The sequence below is a fragment of the Chrysoperla carnea genome, chromosome 1, assembly GCF_905475395.1.
Source record: "Chrysoperla carnea chromosome 1, inChrCarn1.1, whole genome shotgun sequence".
NCBI lineage: Eukaryota > Metazoa > Arthropoda > Insecta > Neuroptera > Chrysopidae > Chrysoperla > Chrysoperla carnea.
This window is the reverse complement of record NC_058337.1, coordinates 82,751,497-82,773,186: the sequence shown is the minus strand read 5'-3', so window position 1 is coordinate 82,773,186 and position 21,690 is coordinate 82,751,497. Positions and strand designations below refer to the sequence as shown.

The 21,690-nt window shown below is 30.9% G+C and overlaps 1 protein-coding gene across 2 annotated transcripts in view; it reads right to left on the bottom strand.

Moving 5' to 3' along the window:
• LOC123306187 (transcription factor cwo) overlaps positions 1-18,211 on the bottom strand; it is a 75,490-nt gene extending 57,279 nt beyond the window's left edge. Inside the window, exons 1-3 of one of the 2 annotated variants that reach the window (XM_044888086.1) lie at positions 17,716-18,211; positions 1,224-1,289; positions 1,029-1,110 (exon numbers count right to left, since the gene is read on the bottom strand). In XM_044888086.1, coding sequence (XP_044744021.1) covers positions 1,029-1,110; positions 1,224-1,289; positions 17,716-17,777 — 210 coding nt within the window. In that variant the 5' untranslated portion in view covers positions 17,778-18,211. Of the gene's footprint in view, positions 1-1,028; positions 1,111-1,223; positions 1,293-17,715 lie in introns of both variants that reach the window. The other variant, XM_044888085.1, reaches the window with a different exon arrangement.
• Positions 18,212-21,690: the final 3,479 nt, after the last annotated feature.

Here is a 21,690-nt window from a genome sequence, read left to right as displayed (position 1 = left end):
ACTCCCACCCCTACAAATACAGTATGAACGATTATGTCGAAATGCGTACTATAGTAGTCTTGAATTTCAGCCATTATCTTGAACCGTTTGAAAGTATTTCATGGAATGTCGAACTTATTCCAATCACTGTATATTATTGTTTCAAATTTCACTGTCAACAAAAATATTTACATAACACATTGAATTTTCTGCGTTGTATATAATTGATTATATAACACACACAATTTTCTTCACGTCACGCAAGTGTAAAAATGAAACACGTAAGTTTCCCATCTCTTGACGAAATACGTGAAGCGTGTAATCTAAACCATTAATATATTATTTTCGAAGTTATGTAACACAAAACATATAGAAATAAGCAGTTAATTATTTAATCACTTCATCTGGTTACTTTGCATATGTTTAGGGAGTAAAAAAGGATTTGAATTATATAAGGTATCCCAAAAAGATGTACATGCTTTGAAAGGAGATAGTACCCATAAAAAAGACAAAAAATCATCAGGACAAACAGGTTCAAAAATGCTTCCTTTTCAGTCGAAATGCATATCATAACGCAATGGATTAAAAGAAATGGGTTGGTTCAAAAGCCATTGAAAATGTGACTATAGTCTCTAATTTTATTCGAAAGCAAAGCATTTTTGAATGGATAAGAATTAAAAATTATACAAGCTTCACATAAAGTCAGGGAATATTCGAATAGCTCAAAAAATTACTTTCCAATTAATTAATGAACAAAAAATGCTAAGCTTCTTGTATCCTATTTCTTGTTTCTAAAGTTTTTTATTAATACTCAACTCAACTATATTTTACGTTCTTTCTGATGGCATTAAGGACCAACTTTAATTTTGTACTGAATCAGGAATTAGATTCAAAATTTAAAATGAACTGTAATTGGGATCCGTGATACTCAATATGAGCTTGTATAATACCCATGTAATGAATCAATCTTTTAAGAACTAATAATGCCAAGCTTTAAGGACCATTAATGCCAAAAATATTAAAGCAAAAAAAATTCCCAAAAGACTCACCCTTGACACTTTATTTTTTTTATGGAAATTACCATACTCCGAATCATCTTCACTGCAAGCCACAGTTGCAAAATTTAAATTACTGGAAATAAAACAAAATTACATATATAAATATCAGTAATCGATAAAGATTATTTAATAATTTACTTCAGTAGTACTGGATAACGTCAACAAATTTTCAAATATTATACATACCCATCACAAAATCGGTATAAACTGTTCGGTTCATCTTTCAGCCTCGGAGGTTCATCATTTGAATTACTACTAAAACAAAAAAATAAAAAATCATTAGAAATAAAATTTTAAACGTTAGAAAAATTGCAAATTCATATAAACACAGCAAAAATTGTTTTCTTGGTTCAAGAATATTAAAATGAAAACTAAAGAATATTAAAATAAAAAAGTTAAAATAAAATAGAAAAGTTTCTTGTGAAAGGAAATTTTTCTTGTCACTAGTCAATCAAGAAAACATTTCTTAGTCAATATTTTTGGTCTGAGTTGTAAATCATAACACAATATTATTTTAAACAGAAAAAATTATATTTTTAATTCGTCATTTTTTACTTCCCTAATAAACAAATAAAAAATTATTTTGCCTATAGAATGCTACATTATCAGCCAGTAACATGAGCTGTATTTTACTTTAAAAAAATATTACATAGTGAAACCGACATTTTTGAGTTTATTGTTTAACCGATATTTAATTCTTTCATCTATAGAATGCTATTAAGGTCTTTTTTTTCATTTTCTACGGTAAAATCTGAGTGAAAATTATCAAAATATATCCCGTTTATTATCCTTTTTGTCATAGGAAAATATTAAATAGGTCTTAAGATAATTTTGAGAAGATGATTAGCGTGAACAGAATATTATTTAAGTTTTTTGAGCTTTTCTCAGATTTTCTGGGGATCAAAAATGCGTTTATTTGGTTTTTTATCTGACGTTCTAGAAGCTTTTTTTAATGAAAAGTAGCTAAAGACAGCGTTAACTTTAGATAGCCGTTAGATACACGATTATTTAAATAATCAGATAGCCTCCTAACACTTTTGAAATTCATGTAAACGTATTTAAACTACATCGTATTAAAAATCAAGACTTTTACTGAAAGTTAGTACCTTGCTCGCACTTCCTGAATAATAATAATAAGAGAGTAAAATGAAAAATGATGACAGCTATGTTGATTTTCTCGCTTCCCTATTTTATCGACTCTCTCTTGTTTACTGAATACATTGTAAGATAGTACTTGGTAGTATAAAACGATAGACATAAGGATTTAAAGAGGAAAAAGGGTTGAAAAAGGATTTTATTTTGTAAAGACGCAAGGTAATTTTTCGCGTTGAATAAGTTGCTACCAATCGAAAATGTATGAAATTTTAATATTGAGGGGCCCACAAAAAATATAGGCATAATGTGTGCTGCATATTTGAGAGATGAAAAACTATTTTTAAACAGGAAAATATTGACTTCTTCCTTCACTGGTTGTGACACTTTCGGTAAAGTGATATTTCCCCCTCATTTAATTTTTTACTGTAAGGCAATATTTTTGCCAAAAATAAGAAACGTTTTGCAAAATCATGATTTTGTGTTTTAAAAAGGGGTTGAGAAGTGGAGAAGTTTCAATCGCCAAGAGCACATCCTTGACACTAAACTTACAAACCAATTTTCAACCCTTTAGCTCAATTTAAAGGATCTAGTTAGACGTGAAAAGTCTTCAAAACCACGAAAACATTTTGGAGTATAAAAAAGGGAGTTAGGGATTTAACAACCACAAAAGATACATCCTTGCCACTAACTGAACTTGGTTACTAATTTTCAAATAAAAATGGGGGTGATGTGCTGGAAAGTTAACCAAGGCACATCCTTGATACAAATTCAACCTATATATATACCGATTTTCAACCTTCTACGCCAATTTAGAAACTCTGTACCGAAGTAAAACCATAAAAACGTCGAAGAAATTTGCTTCCGCGTACCTACATGTCGAATTTGAGATTATTTGAACTAAAGCAAATAAATGCAAAACCATTTCACAATAATTGATGACATTTAGACAAATATGCGTTTAATGAAAACACGGATCGACAATCATTATTTGATCTGGTGATCAACAACGTGATCCTATCACTATTGTGGTAGCCAGACGTCACTATGTAATTTAATATACAAGGACATTCCAAAATATTTTTTAGGTCTCACGTGAATTTGATTATTATAAAAAGGTTAAACTAAAAATAAATGTAGACGGTTGTTTATTGTCTAAAAAACTATAATCAATATTTTTATTTTCGTCGCTGATAAGCAATGAATAAAAGTGTGGGATAACGTGGCCGCAAATAATCGTATTCAAATTTAATAAATTAGTTGTTTCCGGAAAATATAATTAACAATAAAAAACTGATTTCTCGTAAGTCACTATGTAACTAATCCGTACTAAACAGGCCCGTACCAACCCGACTATGCGTGGAAGAGGGCAAAGAATACAACATATCCCAACCATATATGCATACTCACACCTATAATTTGTTTGCGGCCTTGTATCCTAAGTGCTTCGACCTCTGAGCCAGTTTTCGAGGCCCATTGAGTTTCACGAAACCGACCTAGGCTTTTCAGCGTATTTTCTAAATATTGTACATGAAATTTTTATATGCAATTTAATTGTTTATCACAGTACCAATCATGCTAGGCAATGATTTTAACTGTGAAAACGGATAATACTATTCATTAGAATAAAATTTATTCAAAAATTTCGGAAGAAAACCGTAAAATTGCATTTTTTTAGACATTTTCATTTTCGAATTGTCTGCTAACGTCCGTTCACTGCAGATTTTGATTTTTTTTTTTTTTTTTGTGGCTTTTCGACGTGTTTTCACTCAAAACAATGGTCACATCAGGTCAAGAGTTATTAAGGGTGGATACATTTGAAATGAACACACTGTATATTTAGTTCAATCTAAAAAAATTAAATTTGCCCCCGTTTGACCAAGAAGCGTCCCTAGGTACATAAAACAAGACCGCTGAAAATAAGAAGACTCCTGTTTTATCGTTTTTTAATATTCCAATTCATTTTTGGATAAACTTTTCAATAAATCTCTCGGTAGATATACAAATTACAGAGTAGAATTAAAGTAAATTCAAATAAGTAAAATGATTGCTTCAAAGTCTTGGAAGCACTTTAAACTTTTCTACTATCCAAGAAAGAGTCATAAATAAAGGATGTTCCCACATTTGTTAGATGGTACTTTTCTTTTACCATTTTGTTCTACCCGTGAAATAAACTCTTTAAATACCACACCTTGTATTTATAATATATTAAACATAAAAGTATTCTCTCACATGATCTATTAATAAAATAATAAAAAAGAATTTAATAAATATTAAATACATCATATTCACAAACACATGATAAAAATCACGTGCTCTTTGGTAAGTAAATAATTAGTTAGCCAACAAACAAAACCCCCGGCACTCTTCTTTCACTAAACCACCCTACATTTAATACATATATTATATTGTATAAATAACTCAATACAAATCAGTCCGTCAGTCATAGATCAGTTGAATAATCTAATTGCCTTGTACATTACATATATGCTTGATAAGTAGTTGCACATTTTTTTTTTTGTATGGAGAAGTATAATAATTCACTGAATGAACAGCCTTGGAAGGTACTTTGACATAGTTTTTTATACATATACATATCATATGTTTATATTATTTGAGAAATTTTATTATAAAAACAAGTAAAAATAAACAATTAATAGAGTTAATCGTTGAAATACCCTATATAGAGAGTGTTAAATATCAGTGTTTGTATTATTTTTATAAATAGGATAAGTTTAATAAAACAAAAAGAGTCATGTATTATAAAATGACCGCCTTGTGATATAAATTGGCTTTGAGACGAATTTATAAAATAAATTTCCCCTCGAAAATTGGTCTCTTTAACCTCCTTAATATTATTGGATATGCTTCGTATAAAATAAGGATCAATAGACTTATAGTCTACAGTACAGAGGGGGGGGGTATGATTTCGTGACTAACACACTCATTAAACTTCGTGAATGGCTTCATTTCAGTGTAACCTACAACATTTTTATTTACGAAAACTTTGGAAATTGGGGCGTTAGCATAATAAAACATATAGCCATTAAACTGACATGTTTAAGGCGTACTTCTGAGAAAACGGCTCATGAAATATGTAGGCTAGTTTGAACATTTAATTTTGCTTATATTTATTAAACAATTATGTAAAAATTAGCCGGTTGTTCGTAAATTTTCATACCCCCGTTTTTCCGACATGTTGGGGATGGAGATCGCACAAAACGGCCCAATATCTTTATAGGCCACTATTATTCTCTTTTATTATATTCATATATCTTGCATTCAAGAAAAACAACGGTTGTTCATATTCTTTTAAAAAATCGTTTAATTGACATATTTCCCGTCTTCTCTACATTGAAAACGCCCCAATTTCAAAGTTTCGTAAGTTTTACGAAACTATATACACTCTGTGTACTGTAGACTATTACTGTTTGAAACTACCTCCAAATTTTCAACTCTTTATCTTTCAAAACAAACAAATTTACGAAAAAATGTATAAAACAATAATTGTTAAATTTTAGATAACAAATTTAAATTTTTGTTCTATCTATCTGTAACAGTTTAAAAGATGCCTTACTTAATTGAGCAATACGAACTCGAAGTTTTTTACATCCTGAACGCTAGAAAATTTCGGCTAGACAATTTATGTCATTTTTGAGTTATCGTGCGAACAGACAGACAGACGGACGGACAAACGAAAATGGCCTAATTATGTTGACGCTTATACCAAAATTTTGTTTTGTCGCAAAATTTTCCAACCACTACACTAGACGTGCAGATATTGTATTTTAACAATCGGAGTGACTTGATTTTCGTTTTTGGATTAATTATATTTATTTGTACGAACAGAAATTGGATACCAATCTTGATACTTAAAATATCAATAGGATGAACATGTGTGTCCATGAGAGGAAAAAAAAAATTTTGAAGATATTTTATAGAACCTTAACTACTAGTGGTTCTGTATCAAATATTCATTCTATGATATTTAAATTTGTATAAGAAAATCTTTTATACTAAATAATGGAAAAATAATGGGGTTTAACCTCCGTTTCTCTGACATATACGCCTATAACAGAGGCCACCCACATCATTATTTTTGAATCTTTATTTATTTAATTACAAATTATATTTACAATTACATTTTTGATGTGGGTGGAGTCGGTTACTACGTTCTTATCCAAGCGACGACAATGTGATCAATTCTGCACTCCCATTAATTATAATTGTTCACACTGCCGCTGCCTGGATTCGAACCCGCAACCTAAGTCTAAGTAAACTAACGGTCTATAACTAATGCCTTAGACCGCTCGGCCACTTAGGCTCAAAAAATCTTTTATACTATATTTCCTTTAGAAACCTGTTAAAAAACACAAGTTTCTATCATTATGGGTTTGCCCTCGACTTTTTCTGTCGATTCGAACTTTACATATAAAGCTTTATAACCATTATTTCAAATTTTTGGTACAACAATAAAATATAGTTTTAGATTTTCGATTAATAAACATTTTTACATAATGCTGAATGAAATTGAAAGAAAACCTAATAATATGACATTTTAGCAAACGTTGATCTGTATTTGTAAAATTATTTCATGGGATTTCCATATACAAAATTTCATTTCCATTTCCACCCCCCTCCCATTCTTCTACCCCCTGAGAGTTAAATATACATAAAATCACCCTCGAAGCAAGTTGTATATCATGTAAAAATTTGAGCTCAATCGTTGCAGAACTTATTGAGTCCATTAGCAATGCATAAACAAACATAACATTTATATATAGACACTAGCGGCCCCGACGGACGTTGTCCCGTAAAAACGTAACTCCAATTCATGAATACCTATACTACGTTTAGCCTGTCCGCTAAACCCATCCCGCTAAACCCCAATTTAACTCCTATTTATTGGAGTGGCCTGACCTTCGACCTTTGGCCTGACCTTTGATAGTAGAGCTCGCTGCGCTCGCATATGGCTCTAATAAATGTCTATTGACAATACCTGAATACTATTAAAAATACATAGTACACATAGTATACATAATGTGATATGATTTATATGCGCTCCCACCATTTAATGAAATTTCATTTTTTTGGTACGGAGCCCTCAAAAACAGTTGTAGTGGACCGAATGGTAAATCTAAACCATTCTCGAATCCCCTTGAACTCACACAAAAAATTTCATCAAAATCGGTCCAGCCGTCTAGGAGGAATTCAGTCACATACACACACACACAAGAAATATATATATTATAGATGATTTCTAAAATTTCCCATTTTAACCTAAAACCAAACCACGGAAAATTAAACGAATAAAATGACCTAGCACAAATTTATACAGATGTCCTAGTTTTAATTAAATATTATTTATTATTATTATGAAAATTGATCAACTGTAGCCGCCAGATACAAAATTCACATATACATACAAAACACACCTACAAGTACAAGTGCATACACGACCTACAAAGTATGCACAGAAACGTGTAAAATGACCTTCACTCGTGTGTATAAATGCGTTTAGTACCTTTATACTTAGATATTAACTTATAAAATACAAGGTGACTCACATAAAGCTTTTTACGAGTTTTTTAAGCACTCTGTTGAACACACTCGTGTTTTTTCAAGAATTATATATTTGAAAACTCTAAATGAGACTGAGCTGAATGAACGCAATTTTTCATTAAACGTTTCTCACGAATACTTACATATGTCAAAATTTCCTATATTCCAGTGCCGTTACGTTAATCGAAGAGGAGTGACCCAAAAGTTTGTGACACTAGAGTTTTTTATTTATTCATTTAATAGAGGGTTGTTTGGAGAAATCTGATTTTGCATATTCGGGAAATTAACCCTTTCACCGCCATCTTGGAAAATGACTTTTTGCGTTATGGCTAATATCTTCCGTTTTATTTAAAAAATTTGATGAGTTTGGTGTCGTTGGACTTGCCTGCATATTAACTTCAAACCCATTTAAGTTAAAGTACACGCTACGAGTGATATGTGATATAAAAAAAAAGTTATTCGTGCTCAAAGTAAAAAATATTTTGGTGAGTTTCTTTTTGTAATGGTTTTTTTGCAAATAGTTTTTTAATAGTGTACCGCAGCACTATAAAGATATCAAGCTGAAATTTGTATAGCGTGCGTAGGAGTAAGGTCGAATTCGTAAATATGCAACATAGATAAATTACCCAGGCTCGTATGTACGAATACTGTAAGTATAAATATAAAAGGTAAAGTTATCACGTAAATATAAAACGTGAAGTTAAAATTAAAAATATCAATTAACAAGTGAAAACAAACAATTGACTAAGTTAATTGTTGAAATACCATGCATAGTCAGTGTTGATTTCTTCATCACATTACACATACAAACATGTGACACATACATAACTGATAATCAAGTATAGTACATATTATAAAATTTCCGCCTAATTGGCGCCCTCACGGGTAAACAGTGATGTTTACGAAAAAATGTTTCAACGGACCTACGGACTCAAGACCCAATTGACCTATGATGCTCATTTACGAACTTGACCTCACTTTTTACGTCCTGAGTACGCTGTAAAAATTTCAGCTCGATTTTTCTTAAAAATTTGCACGGTTAACTAAGCTGAAATTTTAACCACATATTCTTTGAGTAAAAGACTACCTACAAACAAATTTTGAGCCTTTAAATCAAACATTGTTGTCATGCTCATACATCCTTAAAGCATTATATTTTTTAAATAATACTAATAAAAATTTTTAACTAACTACATTACATAAGACAAATTTTAAACATTATCATATTATCATTAAATTCGGGCATACAATAATTAATAAATCCAGGCGTTTTTCCTCTGAAGATTAAAAAAAGATCCGCTAGATGGCATTTATTTTTTATGGGAAGTTTTAAACTTCCCAGAGGATGTTAATGTAATGGAGCCGATTTAGAAAATCTCTAATTTTACATATTTCCACGTTTTCAAGGCTGCAATACCCGAATCAAACCTTTTCAATGTGATGTCTGTGTGTGAGTGTGTGTACGTATGTGCGTATGTTCGTATTTCGATTATCTCGCGAACCAGTTATGACATTAACACGTGACTGGGCTTATTCGATGCGTAATCGTGTATTTAAGAACTGGCAGAGTTTTCAGCAGAATTAGTTGAACTGACTGAATAAACAGAATCTTAAAAGTGGATAAAAGACATCATTTATCTATGGAGATAATGATCGTTCCAGCATAAGCTGCAGTACACGTTCGAAGAATAATCTATGAAGGCTAACAAGACCTTTTTTTTAATGTTTTTTCTTCCCCCTCTGGGAAGTTAGTCGTGTGGACTACAGGGGTCGCACAAACACGACTTCAGTATCACACCAACTATGTACTGACAATTTATTAATGTTTTGATTTACATACTGTATACAATGTATACAGGCTATAAATATGTATACATTATATATTATGTATATATTTAAAATGCCCACCTCATGAATTACACGTGACAATTTATTTCTAGACAACATACGTTTGTACGTATAAAACATACCAATAATAAAAATACTATAGAAACAAAAATTAAAATATCACCACATACAAATAAACAATAAAAACATACACAAAATAAAATGTGAAACACGCTACAAAACATGTGAATTTTGTGTGAGACAAAGAGAGAAAATGATAAACAAGCACGTACATATTTATAGTACAGAAGGCAGCGTATCATTTCTCTTAGGCAATTCAGCGACTAAAACTCATAACAATGTTGAAAGAAAAAAGTAATTTAAAAACAAAATAAAAAATCCCGACTGCTTTAAATAAAAACTGAAAAGAAAAAAACAAGTTCAGTAGTTGACATATCGATTTTAGCAGCCGGGGCTCTTTAAACCGGACTAGTTTTTCTTCTTTTCAGTTTTTATTAAACGCAGACTGATTTTTTGATTTTTTTAATTTTACACCATTTATTTTTCAGGACTTATAGGATACCATTGATAGGATACCTATCAATGTTATCCCACTTAACAAAGTTCGCCGTCTTTCATTTTCAGCGTATGCATGTATATTTGGTCCTTTGAGGTGCTCTAAAAACCAAACGCGCGGGTCAATTTGAATGATTTTTACGTCAATCGATTCATCTACTTAACAGGGTTTAACTACTTTTTTTTTCATTATTTCTGGTTGTCGCCATATTGAATTATTCATCACTGCCATGTCTTTCTCAACACTTAACACTTGGAGGATTGAGACAAATCGATTGACGTACGAATCATCAAAATCAGTCAACGCATTTGGTCTCCAAAGTGCTGCAAAGGCACAAATACATACATACATAGACTGATATACTAATTACCACTCCTTTGCGTCCAGCAATCACGTAAAAAAAAGAGGAAAACTAGATCCAAATGTAACAAACCGTTAACGATAAAGCAAGACTTTAAATAACAAAATGTTTCTCCTAAATATACCAACAACTTCTGTTCAAAACAATTTTATGAAAATCCAACAGATTCGACAGTAATTTGACATGGTATGCTAAATTTCTTATGCCTGTAGCTCTCGAATGGAGCATCCATGTTCTCTATATTAAAATGTTTCTTTTGTAAATGGTCGGTTGTATTTTTAACGAGAGAACGAATAAAAATACGACTGACGGTTTTTTATTACTTTAAGTAAACCTCTTCAACTGCATAAATTGTATGCGGTAAAAAAGACTTTATATTCAAAAATTTTGAACATGGTTCATGTAAGTGACCGACATATATATTTACTATTTTTTGAAAAAAATTATATGAAATATGAAAATATTTTCAGTGAATTTTGGTACCGCATGAAAATATTCAAAACCAACTTAATAACTCTAGGCAACATCTCACAGGCTGTTGCCTAGAGTTTCACCGCAGATGCATCAGCTGATTATTTAACAACTATTAAAAATCAAATTTATTTGGTATAAAATTCCGAGAGAAAGAAGTTACGGTATCTCCCGTACTATTAACACCTATATAGGTGAAAGTATACACAGAACATGTGATGATATAAAGATATATTTTAGTGTTATACAAGGAAAAGCTGAGAGTGAGATAGAAGCGTGAAAATTAAAAGCGTTCACACATAAAACTGATTCATCATCATATTTATTATATGATTTAATAATAAATAACAAATCCACAGCATCCAAATTTATTTATAGTTAGTTCCAAATAAATTGAATCTCATTAAATAACAGCCGGTTGGAGTGAATTAATAGATTTCTTGAATTTCATAAAACATAATAATAAAAGAGTCAAGCCCCGTTTGGTAATTTTCCAATACATCAATTGAGATCTTAATAAATGTAAATGTAAGTGAGAACACATAGAAATTATCAAATTCGAGCACATAAACAATTTATTACAACAAAAAAAGTGTTACACAAATGTTTGGATCAAAGACCAAAAATGCTCACTTAGCGAAAAACCACCCACAACGCGTTATGATTCTTTTAAAACAACCACATCACGTAATTCGAAAATAACCATGACACTTTGTTACAAAAATACATGGTGTCCCAAACGAATAAAAACTCCCGGAGATCTCGCAGAGTTTGCAGAAAATAAAAATAAAAAACCATATCCAACATAATTGTTGACGGTAAATCAAAAGATGATCTTTAATTTGATCTTGAGCATAGTCTCAAATCTACAGCGACTCAAAATTTGATTTTGCTAATGGGAACTCCCACTTTTTATTTCAGAGATTGAAAAGCAAAAATATGATCTTGACCATGAGCTTCAAGGTCATTCCAAGGTCAAAGTTATTTTTGCAATGATAACCCCTGCATTACACCATATCCGACATATTTTTTCGACGGGGAATTCAATGGTGTCCTAGTACAAAACCTTAAAGCTACAGCGAACCAAAGGTCGATTTTTAAAATGTAACCCCTATTTTTTATCCGATTTGGAAAGGTCGGAATATTTGACGTCCAAATATGACCTAAATCATTACCTTCAAAGTAATTCCAAGTTCAATTTTTTATTTCAAAGGCAAGAGGGACAAAAACTCTAAGGCAAGAGGGACAATCCTGGCAAATAAAGGCAAGGAGATATCATAGTCAAATTAATTGAGGGTTTCCATACTTTGGGACACCCTGTATAAAAAAATATCACATAACATACTGCACGTTATGATGAAAAAATCCATCACACATGGAACGTCATGGAATTATGTTCAGCAAAGACTGTATTATAACGTTTTTCCCCAGGTTCGATACAATAGAAACCACTGTTTTACCGCGAAATGTTACAATATTAACTTTCCAAATATTTGCACAATTACTCACTCACAAGTATTGAGCTGTTTCTCTGCCGAAAATCATCGAATTTGGAACACCAATATCTCATTTGAAAAATTACACTTTCTAGTTTCGGAATTGATAAAAAATTGTATCACCCCTTGCCACTTTGTACTAAGGGTTGGAGGGATTAGAAACGTTATACCTAAAGCTTTTATATAAAGTTTAAAGGCGCTCATACTACCTTAATACAACGTGTATAGCCAATAAAAATTGTCTAGTATTATAGCGGACATAATACAAACTCGAATCATTTTGATATAGAAACGTGACTTTTTTTATTAAATGGCCATTATTTTAATTAGCATGTAAAAGTTCATATTCAAAGGTCATATAATATAAAAACTTCGCAAAAAACTAATAAAATATTTCATTACTATAATGATTGTACTAGTGCTGTAAAAGTAACGATAATTTGCATACGCGTATGTATTCGTTTCGTTACGTTAGATAATCAGTACCTGTTACAATCGTTCGTTACGTTACTCGTTATTTTTCAATTGGTAAGATTTTATGTCAATTATAGCTCAACTGTAGAGGTCAAAGTGTATATCTATATTCTAAATAAAAATTTAGAGTGACGAAAAATGCGAATAAAGCAATAAATTTGTGAGTAGCGTTTTAGTTCTCGATACTAAATGGCGTACCCGTTACTCAGAATTCGGTACATACGGTTTACAGCTCTAGATTATACTCATGACTGTAGACCTATATTTTGCTGAAAGAGAGTACAGGTTGCAAATAAATTTAATATCAATCCAAATAATTTAACTATTTGATGAATGATTTTTAATATTTTTTACTTCATATAAAATTTTAGCAGAGGGAAACAAACTGCTCATCAAACTGATTTTAGGCAGTGCTATTCCTAACTACTTACCAAAATCTGGCTCCCTAAACATGTTGCTAAAAATAAGCACCAGTTGTTCGCAATCTCCGAATTGGTTTGACCATACACAAGTATGGAAAATTTTTAATTAATTACAAATCACCTATTGGTAAGTATCAGTAGGAAAATACACGTAAATTTGTGTATATGCTTTAGCATTCAATATAATTTTACTTTATACCACGAGGCTGCACCGTTTGTTTGTGTCATAGACCTATGCCTAGTTAGCCGAACAACTTTTCCTGTGTTTCTTTACTTAAAAGTAAAATGGTCCTTGGGTATTGACATCTTAATTAAAACGTTAGGATTTAATACTACAAATAAAATAAAGTGTCAAGATAGCCGGATAACGTTAGCCGAAGTATCCAACAAGCTTTAAAAGTAGATCAATCAATGAGTAAAGTGGTATCGAACATTCCAATTAAAAGGATTAACAGTCAAAAGTTTTCTCAAAAAATTGCCCTTCATGAAAATCATCATGACAAATTATGTTTACATGTAAAACAAAACCAATCGTCAAATTAGCAGGACGATTCAAATAATTGCTATGTATGGGGTTCAAAAAAAAAAAAAAAAAAACAAAAGAAAATGTCAAATTTAGTGCACATTATATTACATGTGTAATAAAATCTGTGCAGATGATGTGCCCCTGAAGCTACCAGTCGAAGTAGCTTAGGGAAATTAAAGTTTCTTTTTTAGGTCAATTTTGTTTTCTTCTAATTTTCTTGGTATGTACTTTTTCTCCGAAGTGTACAAAAGAAGCCTTGGTAATTGTACAGTTGGACCCGACCTATAATAACAGGTGTAGAGTGTCATCAACTGATTAATGTGAATGTTTTTTCTGCTTTTCTTGGTATTTTCTTGTTTCTCGAAGTGTACAGAAGAGATCTAGGTGATTGGACAGACGGACTCGACCTTTAAGAAAGGTCTGGAGTCTCTTGATCTTGAATAAACCGGTGAAATTCGAATTTTCTGCCTTTCAACTTCTTGGGAATTTTTTTCTTTTTATTCTCTTGGTATGTACTTGTTTCTAGAAGTGTACAGAAGAGATCCAGGCGATTGGAGAGATGGACTCTACTTTTTCTGTTACTACTTTGGCGAGTAGAATACCAATCGCTGGTAGTTCCAGTGGCATGCAGATTATTTTCACTTAAGCTTTTTTTACTTTCTTTTTTACTTAAGCTATGGGAAACATATTTATCAAACCTTTTAATTGAAATATTCAATATCAGCTAACGATTCCACATCGTTTGACCTTCTTTTAAAGCTGGGTTGAATATTTCGATTAGCTTTGTCCGGCTATGTTAACGTTTTGCTTTATTCGAATAAGCTGATCCGAAAAAGGTTAGAGTGGTTACTTTTTGTATGACTAGACTGCGTAATCCCAACAACTACTTATCAATTATAATATTAACAAATCGAGAGCGCGTATATGTGTATTTACACATGTATATGTATTTCATTAACGAAATATTCCTCACTTGAATGGACTCAAAGCCTGTTCAACTGCATTCTTATCAAGGCTATTTGCATATAAAACTCAGCATAAATACAAACAACGAATGAACGAACCAATGCAGTCACATATAAACAGGTACACCTCAAAATGGATACTTTATTACATTAAATATAAATGTGCTGCACAGGTTAATTTTACTCAGACAATTATTGCTGGAGCTAATAAACATGCGTAGGTATTGTTGATTTATTAATATCATTAAAATTTTTACACCTATATTTACGGGCGATCAATAAGGTGTTTACAAGGTCAAAGCAGTTTTTAATGCTAACAAAGAATTTGGGTGCTAAACAAAGGTTGTTATGTTTTCCAAAAATTAACCTTTGTTTTCTCTTATTTATCTAGGGCATATTGAAAGTTTTTTATAATTTTTCTAGGGAAAGGGAGTATAAATCTATACCCCCTATGAAGAACCAAGCTTTAAAGTCGAGGGATTCCTTAGGAGTTAAAAAGGAGTGGTGTAATCAAAGATGTAGATTGAAGGATGTAATTAAATAAATACATCCAGGTGTAAAATTTACGAACTACAAGCTACTCCTGAATGAAACTATTATTCAAAGTGAGGCTAATATTAAGTGGGGAAAGGAACGTACTTGTGGTACTGTAAGCCCGACATGGTCAGAGTACAATCAAAGGAGAAAATATTATCTCCCTTCAAAGGGCCTCTGTACGTAAAATAGGAGCCGCATTACAGGAATCTCTGTTAGAGACAAGCATGCTGAGCACTTGAACTACTTTTCTTGGCATCGCGAAAACTATGAACGTTGCCAGAATGAGGAGGAGCAAAAAACAATGAATAGTCTCCTTTACCACATTTTTGAAAACCATTAAATAATTCCTTCTAAGTCACTATTGCTTTTTAAAGTCTTACATTAGAGCTTATGACATACGTTCCACCCGGGCAGCTGCTACCACTAGCTTAAACTTACCATCGAGATTTTAAGATTTGTAGGCTTAGTAGACACATTCAAAAACTCAAACATCTTACCCCTCTCCACCACTTGGCTGGTTATATTAATAGTAATTATCATTTTTCCTATCTGCAAAAGTTTTGATTATGAAAATCTCAATGATCAAGAAGAACTTCGGCGCTATTTGTATTCGATCTTGAAATACATGGAGGAAAAATAAAAGTGAAATTTGATGGTATCTATCGCAATAGCAATAGAGCATATTGCAAAGTTCTAAATATCGTTATGTTTTATCACTTAAATTGCGATAACAACATTCACTTTTACATTAATTTTCGTGGAAAGAATTTCGAAAGAAAATCAAAGAAAAATGCTTAACACAATTTTTAAAGTACATGTTTGCTTGAATCAGACTGGGAAAAAAATTTGAAGTGCTACTTTGTAGCAAGAACAACACTTCAAAATCGCCCATTTAAATGTAAATTTATTGGAGTAGGTACTCAAGGGGGCCTAAATATCTTAAAGCTCTGAAAGTTGTAATAATTTACCGTTTGAATTACAACAATGTAATTTTAATTAATGTCATGACACGTGAATAAGGCAAATTGGTGACTGGTGACTACAAATAAAAACGTTCTTAGTCGTATTGCCAAGGTCATCAAGCAATTGTCTAATTTAATTTATACGTTTAATTAGCAACAATTCAATGTTTCAATTTTATTTGGAAATATTAAATTTACATTATGTATCAAGGTCACAAATTTTAAAGAATAAAAAAAAATTGAGCCTAATTTTTTTAATGACAACGCTAATTTTATTTTTAATAGAATGAATTGACTCTTCACCCACAATTTTGTTGTTATACCATGTATATATGAAATATACATAGTATATTAAGTTTAGTCCCAAGTTTGTAACGCTTAAAAATAATGATGCTAGGAAAAAAATTTTGTCATAGGTGTTCATAAAATCACCTAATTAGTCCATTTCCGGTTGTCCGTCCGTCTGTGGACACGATAACTCAAAAACGAAAAAAGATATCGAGCTGAAATTTTTACAGCGTACTCAAGACGTAAAAAGTGAGGTCAAGTTCGTAAATGAGCATCAATTGGGTCTTGGGTCCGTAGGACCCATCTTGTAAACCGTTAGAGGCAGAACAAAAGTTTAAACGTAAAAAATGTTCCTTATCAAAAATTAAACAACCTTTGTTTGAAACATTTTTTCGTAAACATCACTGTTTACCCGTGAGGGCGCCAATTAGGCGGAGTTATGTATGTGTCACATGTTTGTATGTGTAATGTGATAAATAAATCAACACTGACTATGCATGGTATTTCAACAATTAACTCAGTCAATTGTTTGTTTTCACTTGTTTTTTTTAAGCATATTGTCTATAAACTGAGAATTATATGTTCAGAAATAAAATATCTGTCAACTATATATCTCATAAATAAGCGGTTTTTGAGGAATTGAGATTTTAATTTTTTCAAATACCTATCTAAACGCGTTATTAACTAATTTAAATTAATTTCCCAAACTCTTCACGATGTCAGATATAAAATCTTAAAAGTTTAAGTGTTGCAAGTTTTAATTGCCATTCACTTCCAAGTAACTCAAAATACCATGTAGAAAACACTAACCAGAGGACCAACTTACTTGATGGTTTATTTGAAATTAGCATAGTTTCAATTTGAGCAAAATCTTGGCCTTTAAAAATTAATTCTTTTAAATTTGATTTAAATTGTCCCTCTTTTATAAGCTTTTTACGGCAAGAAGAAAACGAACTGTTTCGTTGGTACGGAATCGAAGAAAGAATCACAAAAATCTAGAATAATGCAGTGTTTGCATAAGATAATACAAAAAAAAGATGTTCATGCGAAAAATTTCACTTGCGGCAAAAAGTTTAACTAAACTTAAAAATAACCTATATACTCGTATACATATTTACCTTTCAAATTTTACCGGTTGCATATTTGAAATATCTTCCCAATAACTTTGCGTAGTATTCATTTTTATTTTTATTTAGCTCGTAAAAGTTCTCAAAAACTACACTTAACAATAATTTACTTAACAACAAAATATATAATTTGAATGTAGTTCGTATAATTGAACATTATCAAAAACAAATTATTATATAAACACACAATAAAGAAAATTGCACACTTTTCTTGCAGTTTTCAGTTTTACACTGTAAAGAAACCTTAACCACAGACTATGTTAATAAAAATTGCATATAATTGTTGATATAGGTTGGTAACAATGTGTAATAAATATTATTGACTTCGCTAATATTATAACACTTAACTTTCGATACGGTAACACAAAATATCAAATATTTTGAATGTAATTTGATCCTCAAGGATGATAAATCGGATATTACGATGAAAAAAACATCGAAAAATCTATTAAAATAATAACCATATTATTAAAATCACGCCTAACTTCGTTTGGCACTTACACTAGACTGGTCTCATTGCGATAAACACGCTAATAAACACGTGACATTTGAAAGTATTAATCATACACAAACGTATATATATTTTCATCTCTCTTCCGCATATATTACTTGTAAGAGATGCATATAAGTCGGTATTATAGTATGTTTATTACATTACAATCCGCATGAACTTAAAATACACATACGTTTTTGTACATATAACACTATTGATATGTTTAATAAAAGTATATAATCGTAGGTCGTTTATACATAGTTGACGTCATGCCATTTCACATGATTCAAATGAAAAGTCCGGTTGTCACGTTTTTTTCAACGTGTTAATGAGTTTAAGCATTTTTCTAATATTCCATTCAGCCTGCATATCTTTAATACAGTGTGTTTAAAAAGTTTATCAATTTAATTACCGCTATCATAATAATGTCAATTTTGTTAAGTTATCAAATTTTAAGAATTTTATAGGAAAATGTGACTACTTGCTTGTTATGAATCAAAAATACTTTTTGATAGCCGATTAAAAAGGAAAGAAGGTTATTTTTAGTTTCTCTATAAGTATAATCAAATTAGTTGGAAGTTGGGTTGGCGATGTAAAATACATTCTACCAAATAATAGACCAAAAATGCTACCTCCTTCTCAAAATATAGTTCATGAGTATCGTTGAGTCACGCGTATTTTTAATTTCCTGATACAAAGTGCGTGATTTATTTGATTTTTTAAAAATGGTTATTGATAGTTGGGGGGGGGGGGGGGGGAATCAGTTAGACTGGCATTCAACCATTTTGCTAGTCATATAGGTACTATATATATAATATATATATTCGTTCAGAAGTTCTGTGGCCGTGAGAGTTTTTGATCAGATCGATCTGAAGAACATTTTGAGGTCGGTTTGAAAAAGTTCCACAGAAATCCATTTTCCTAGTCATATACTAAAACTATAATATATTCGTGGCTTTGGTCGTCCGTAGTTCGAAAACTACTACTTAAAAAAGTTTGTAACCGTGAGAGATTTTGATCAAAATAGTCCAAAGAGCATTTTACGCTGAGCTAGAAATAGTTTCACAAGAAAGGTATTTCCCTATCTAATCTTGTTTGGTCTTTTGTTAAATGCAATCGCTTAATGCTAAAGGACAAGGTTGTGTTGTTAACTACCGAACTATTCCATCTGCTTAAGCTGTTCAGTTGGTTACAGGTTAAGTTAAAAATCATGGAATAAGAGTCGTTTCTAACCGATTCAAGACGGACTCAATTCGATCCTAATAATTCGATTATTTGTATCAAAAGATCAATTATTGACTCAAGTTAGAGTCGATTTAACCATCCCTATTACAGAATATACTTTTTAAGCACATTGTACAAATATGTGATGTTTTATAAAAAAACAAAAAAACAAATATAGATAGAATTAAAACAACCTGCTGTTGTTTATAAAATGTGTTAAAATTATTTTTATGGTTGTGTATGTGTATGCGCTTTTATTCTTACTCATACATGTGTCTTACTCATAAAAGTGATTTATAAAAGTTCAAATTGCATTATATTTCCATGATTTTTTTAAAAGAAATAGAAATTATTTATTATTTTCTCATTTCTATATAAAGTGCAATTCTATCTAGACTAAATAATATGAGTTTTCGGTTTTTGTTTATATTTTAAAACAATAATACGGAAAACTATAAATGTACAATTACGTCTCATAAAATTGATCCAAATGTGGAGTAGTAAAATTTCGAAAAATGCAAGTAAATTCTAGGTGTGCAATTAAAAACTATACTCTGTATCCGGTTTATAAATTTCACACCGAAATTTCGAAGAAAAATTTTGCTCAAGAATCCGAAATTGTATCCAGAAAAAATTTTCTTGCTATTGAAAATTGAGATTAAATTATTTTCTTTCTATGAAATGCAATAATGACATATTTTTAAGTCACATTTCCTCCGAAAGCTAACGTTTTTCAAAAAAATATTAAATAAAAACTAAAATTGTTATTTTTTTTATCAACTTTCTAATTTAAAGTGTTATTTTATATCTTACCATTTAGAATCTTAATTAGTTATTAAAGCAACCCGAAGGACTAGGTCCAATCTGATGTCAGAACATGACGTCCCCCATCAAACTCTACAATTTTTGTTTAAGTTGTTTTTTTATTGGTTCACTACAAAGCGAGCTATTTACCATTATAGATCAAATGAAGGAATTATATGTATGTAAGTATGTTATCCGATACTAAGCGATAATGCTTCGAACTCCACAAAATTCTGATGAATGAGAAATGTTGGAATTTAGTTCACAATACTATCTCTAAAAAGAAAAATTCAATGACAATATGATTAACAGAACTAGATGCTTTCATCTCCTAAAAATTTACACTTGGAGAATGCACAAGTGGTATAACCACTTTTGGCAAACTTTTTGGCTAATTACACCAGTTGTGTTGTGGAAAATCCATTACAAAAATTCTAGCCGAGTACACCCGCATATACAAAGCACTTAAAAGAATTGTTGATTACCAAAAGAATTGACTCCAGAATGTAGTGCATAGAAAAACAATCTGATCATTTTTATTGAATTGCAGTGTACAATATTTATTTATATTAATGTGTGTTTGATCACATAATATGTATATGTATAGTGAAATCAGGATATTTTCCATTAAGTAATAGTTAGTTTATTTATAAATACCATAAAAATAATATCATCATAAATAGAATATATAAACATGATAATATGCAATATATATTAATAATTTAATATACAGGGTATTCGACTTGAAACATCGCGTTGCCTTGTAATTTACAATTGATACTTATATTGAAAATAATAGATTGTTCGATTTTAATCAAAACAAGTGAAAAAAAAGAATTGGCTGAGTTAATTGTTGAAATACCCTATATAGAAAGTTTGGATTTTCAATGCTTGCAAATATTTTATACCAAGGTATACTAAGTTTAGTCCCAAGTTTGTAACGCTTAAAAGTATTGATGCTACGAACAAAATTTTGGTTTAGGTGTCCTAAAATCACCTAACTAGTCCATTTTCGGTTGCCCGTCCGTCCGCCTCTCCGTCTGTGAACACATTAACTCAAAAACGAAATAAGATATCAAGCTGAAATTTTTCAGTACGTAAAAAGTGAGGTCGAGTTCGTAAATGAGCAACATAGGTCAATTGGGTCTTCTAAACCGTTAGAGCTAGAACAAAAGTTTAAATGTAAAAAATGTTCCTTATAAAAAAATAAACAACTTTCGTAAACAGCACTGTTTACCCGCGAGGGCGCAAATTAGGCGAAAATTGTATAGTATGTATTATATGGGAATATCATTTATGTATGTGTGACATGTATGTATGTGTAATGTGATAGAGTAATCAGCACTGCCTATACATGATATTTCAACAATTAACTCAGTCAATTGTTTGTTTTCACTTGTTAATAAATAAGACAACTTTAAAAACCAATACAATTATGGCGAGCT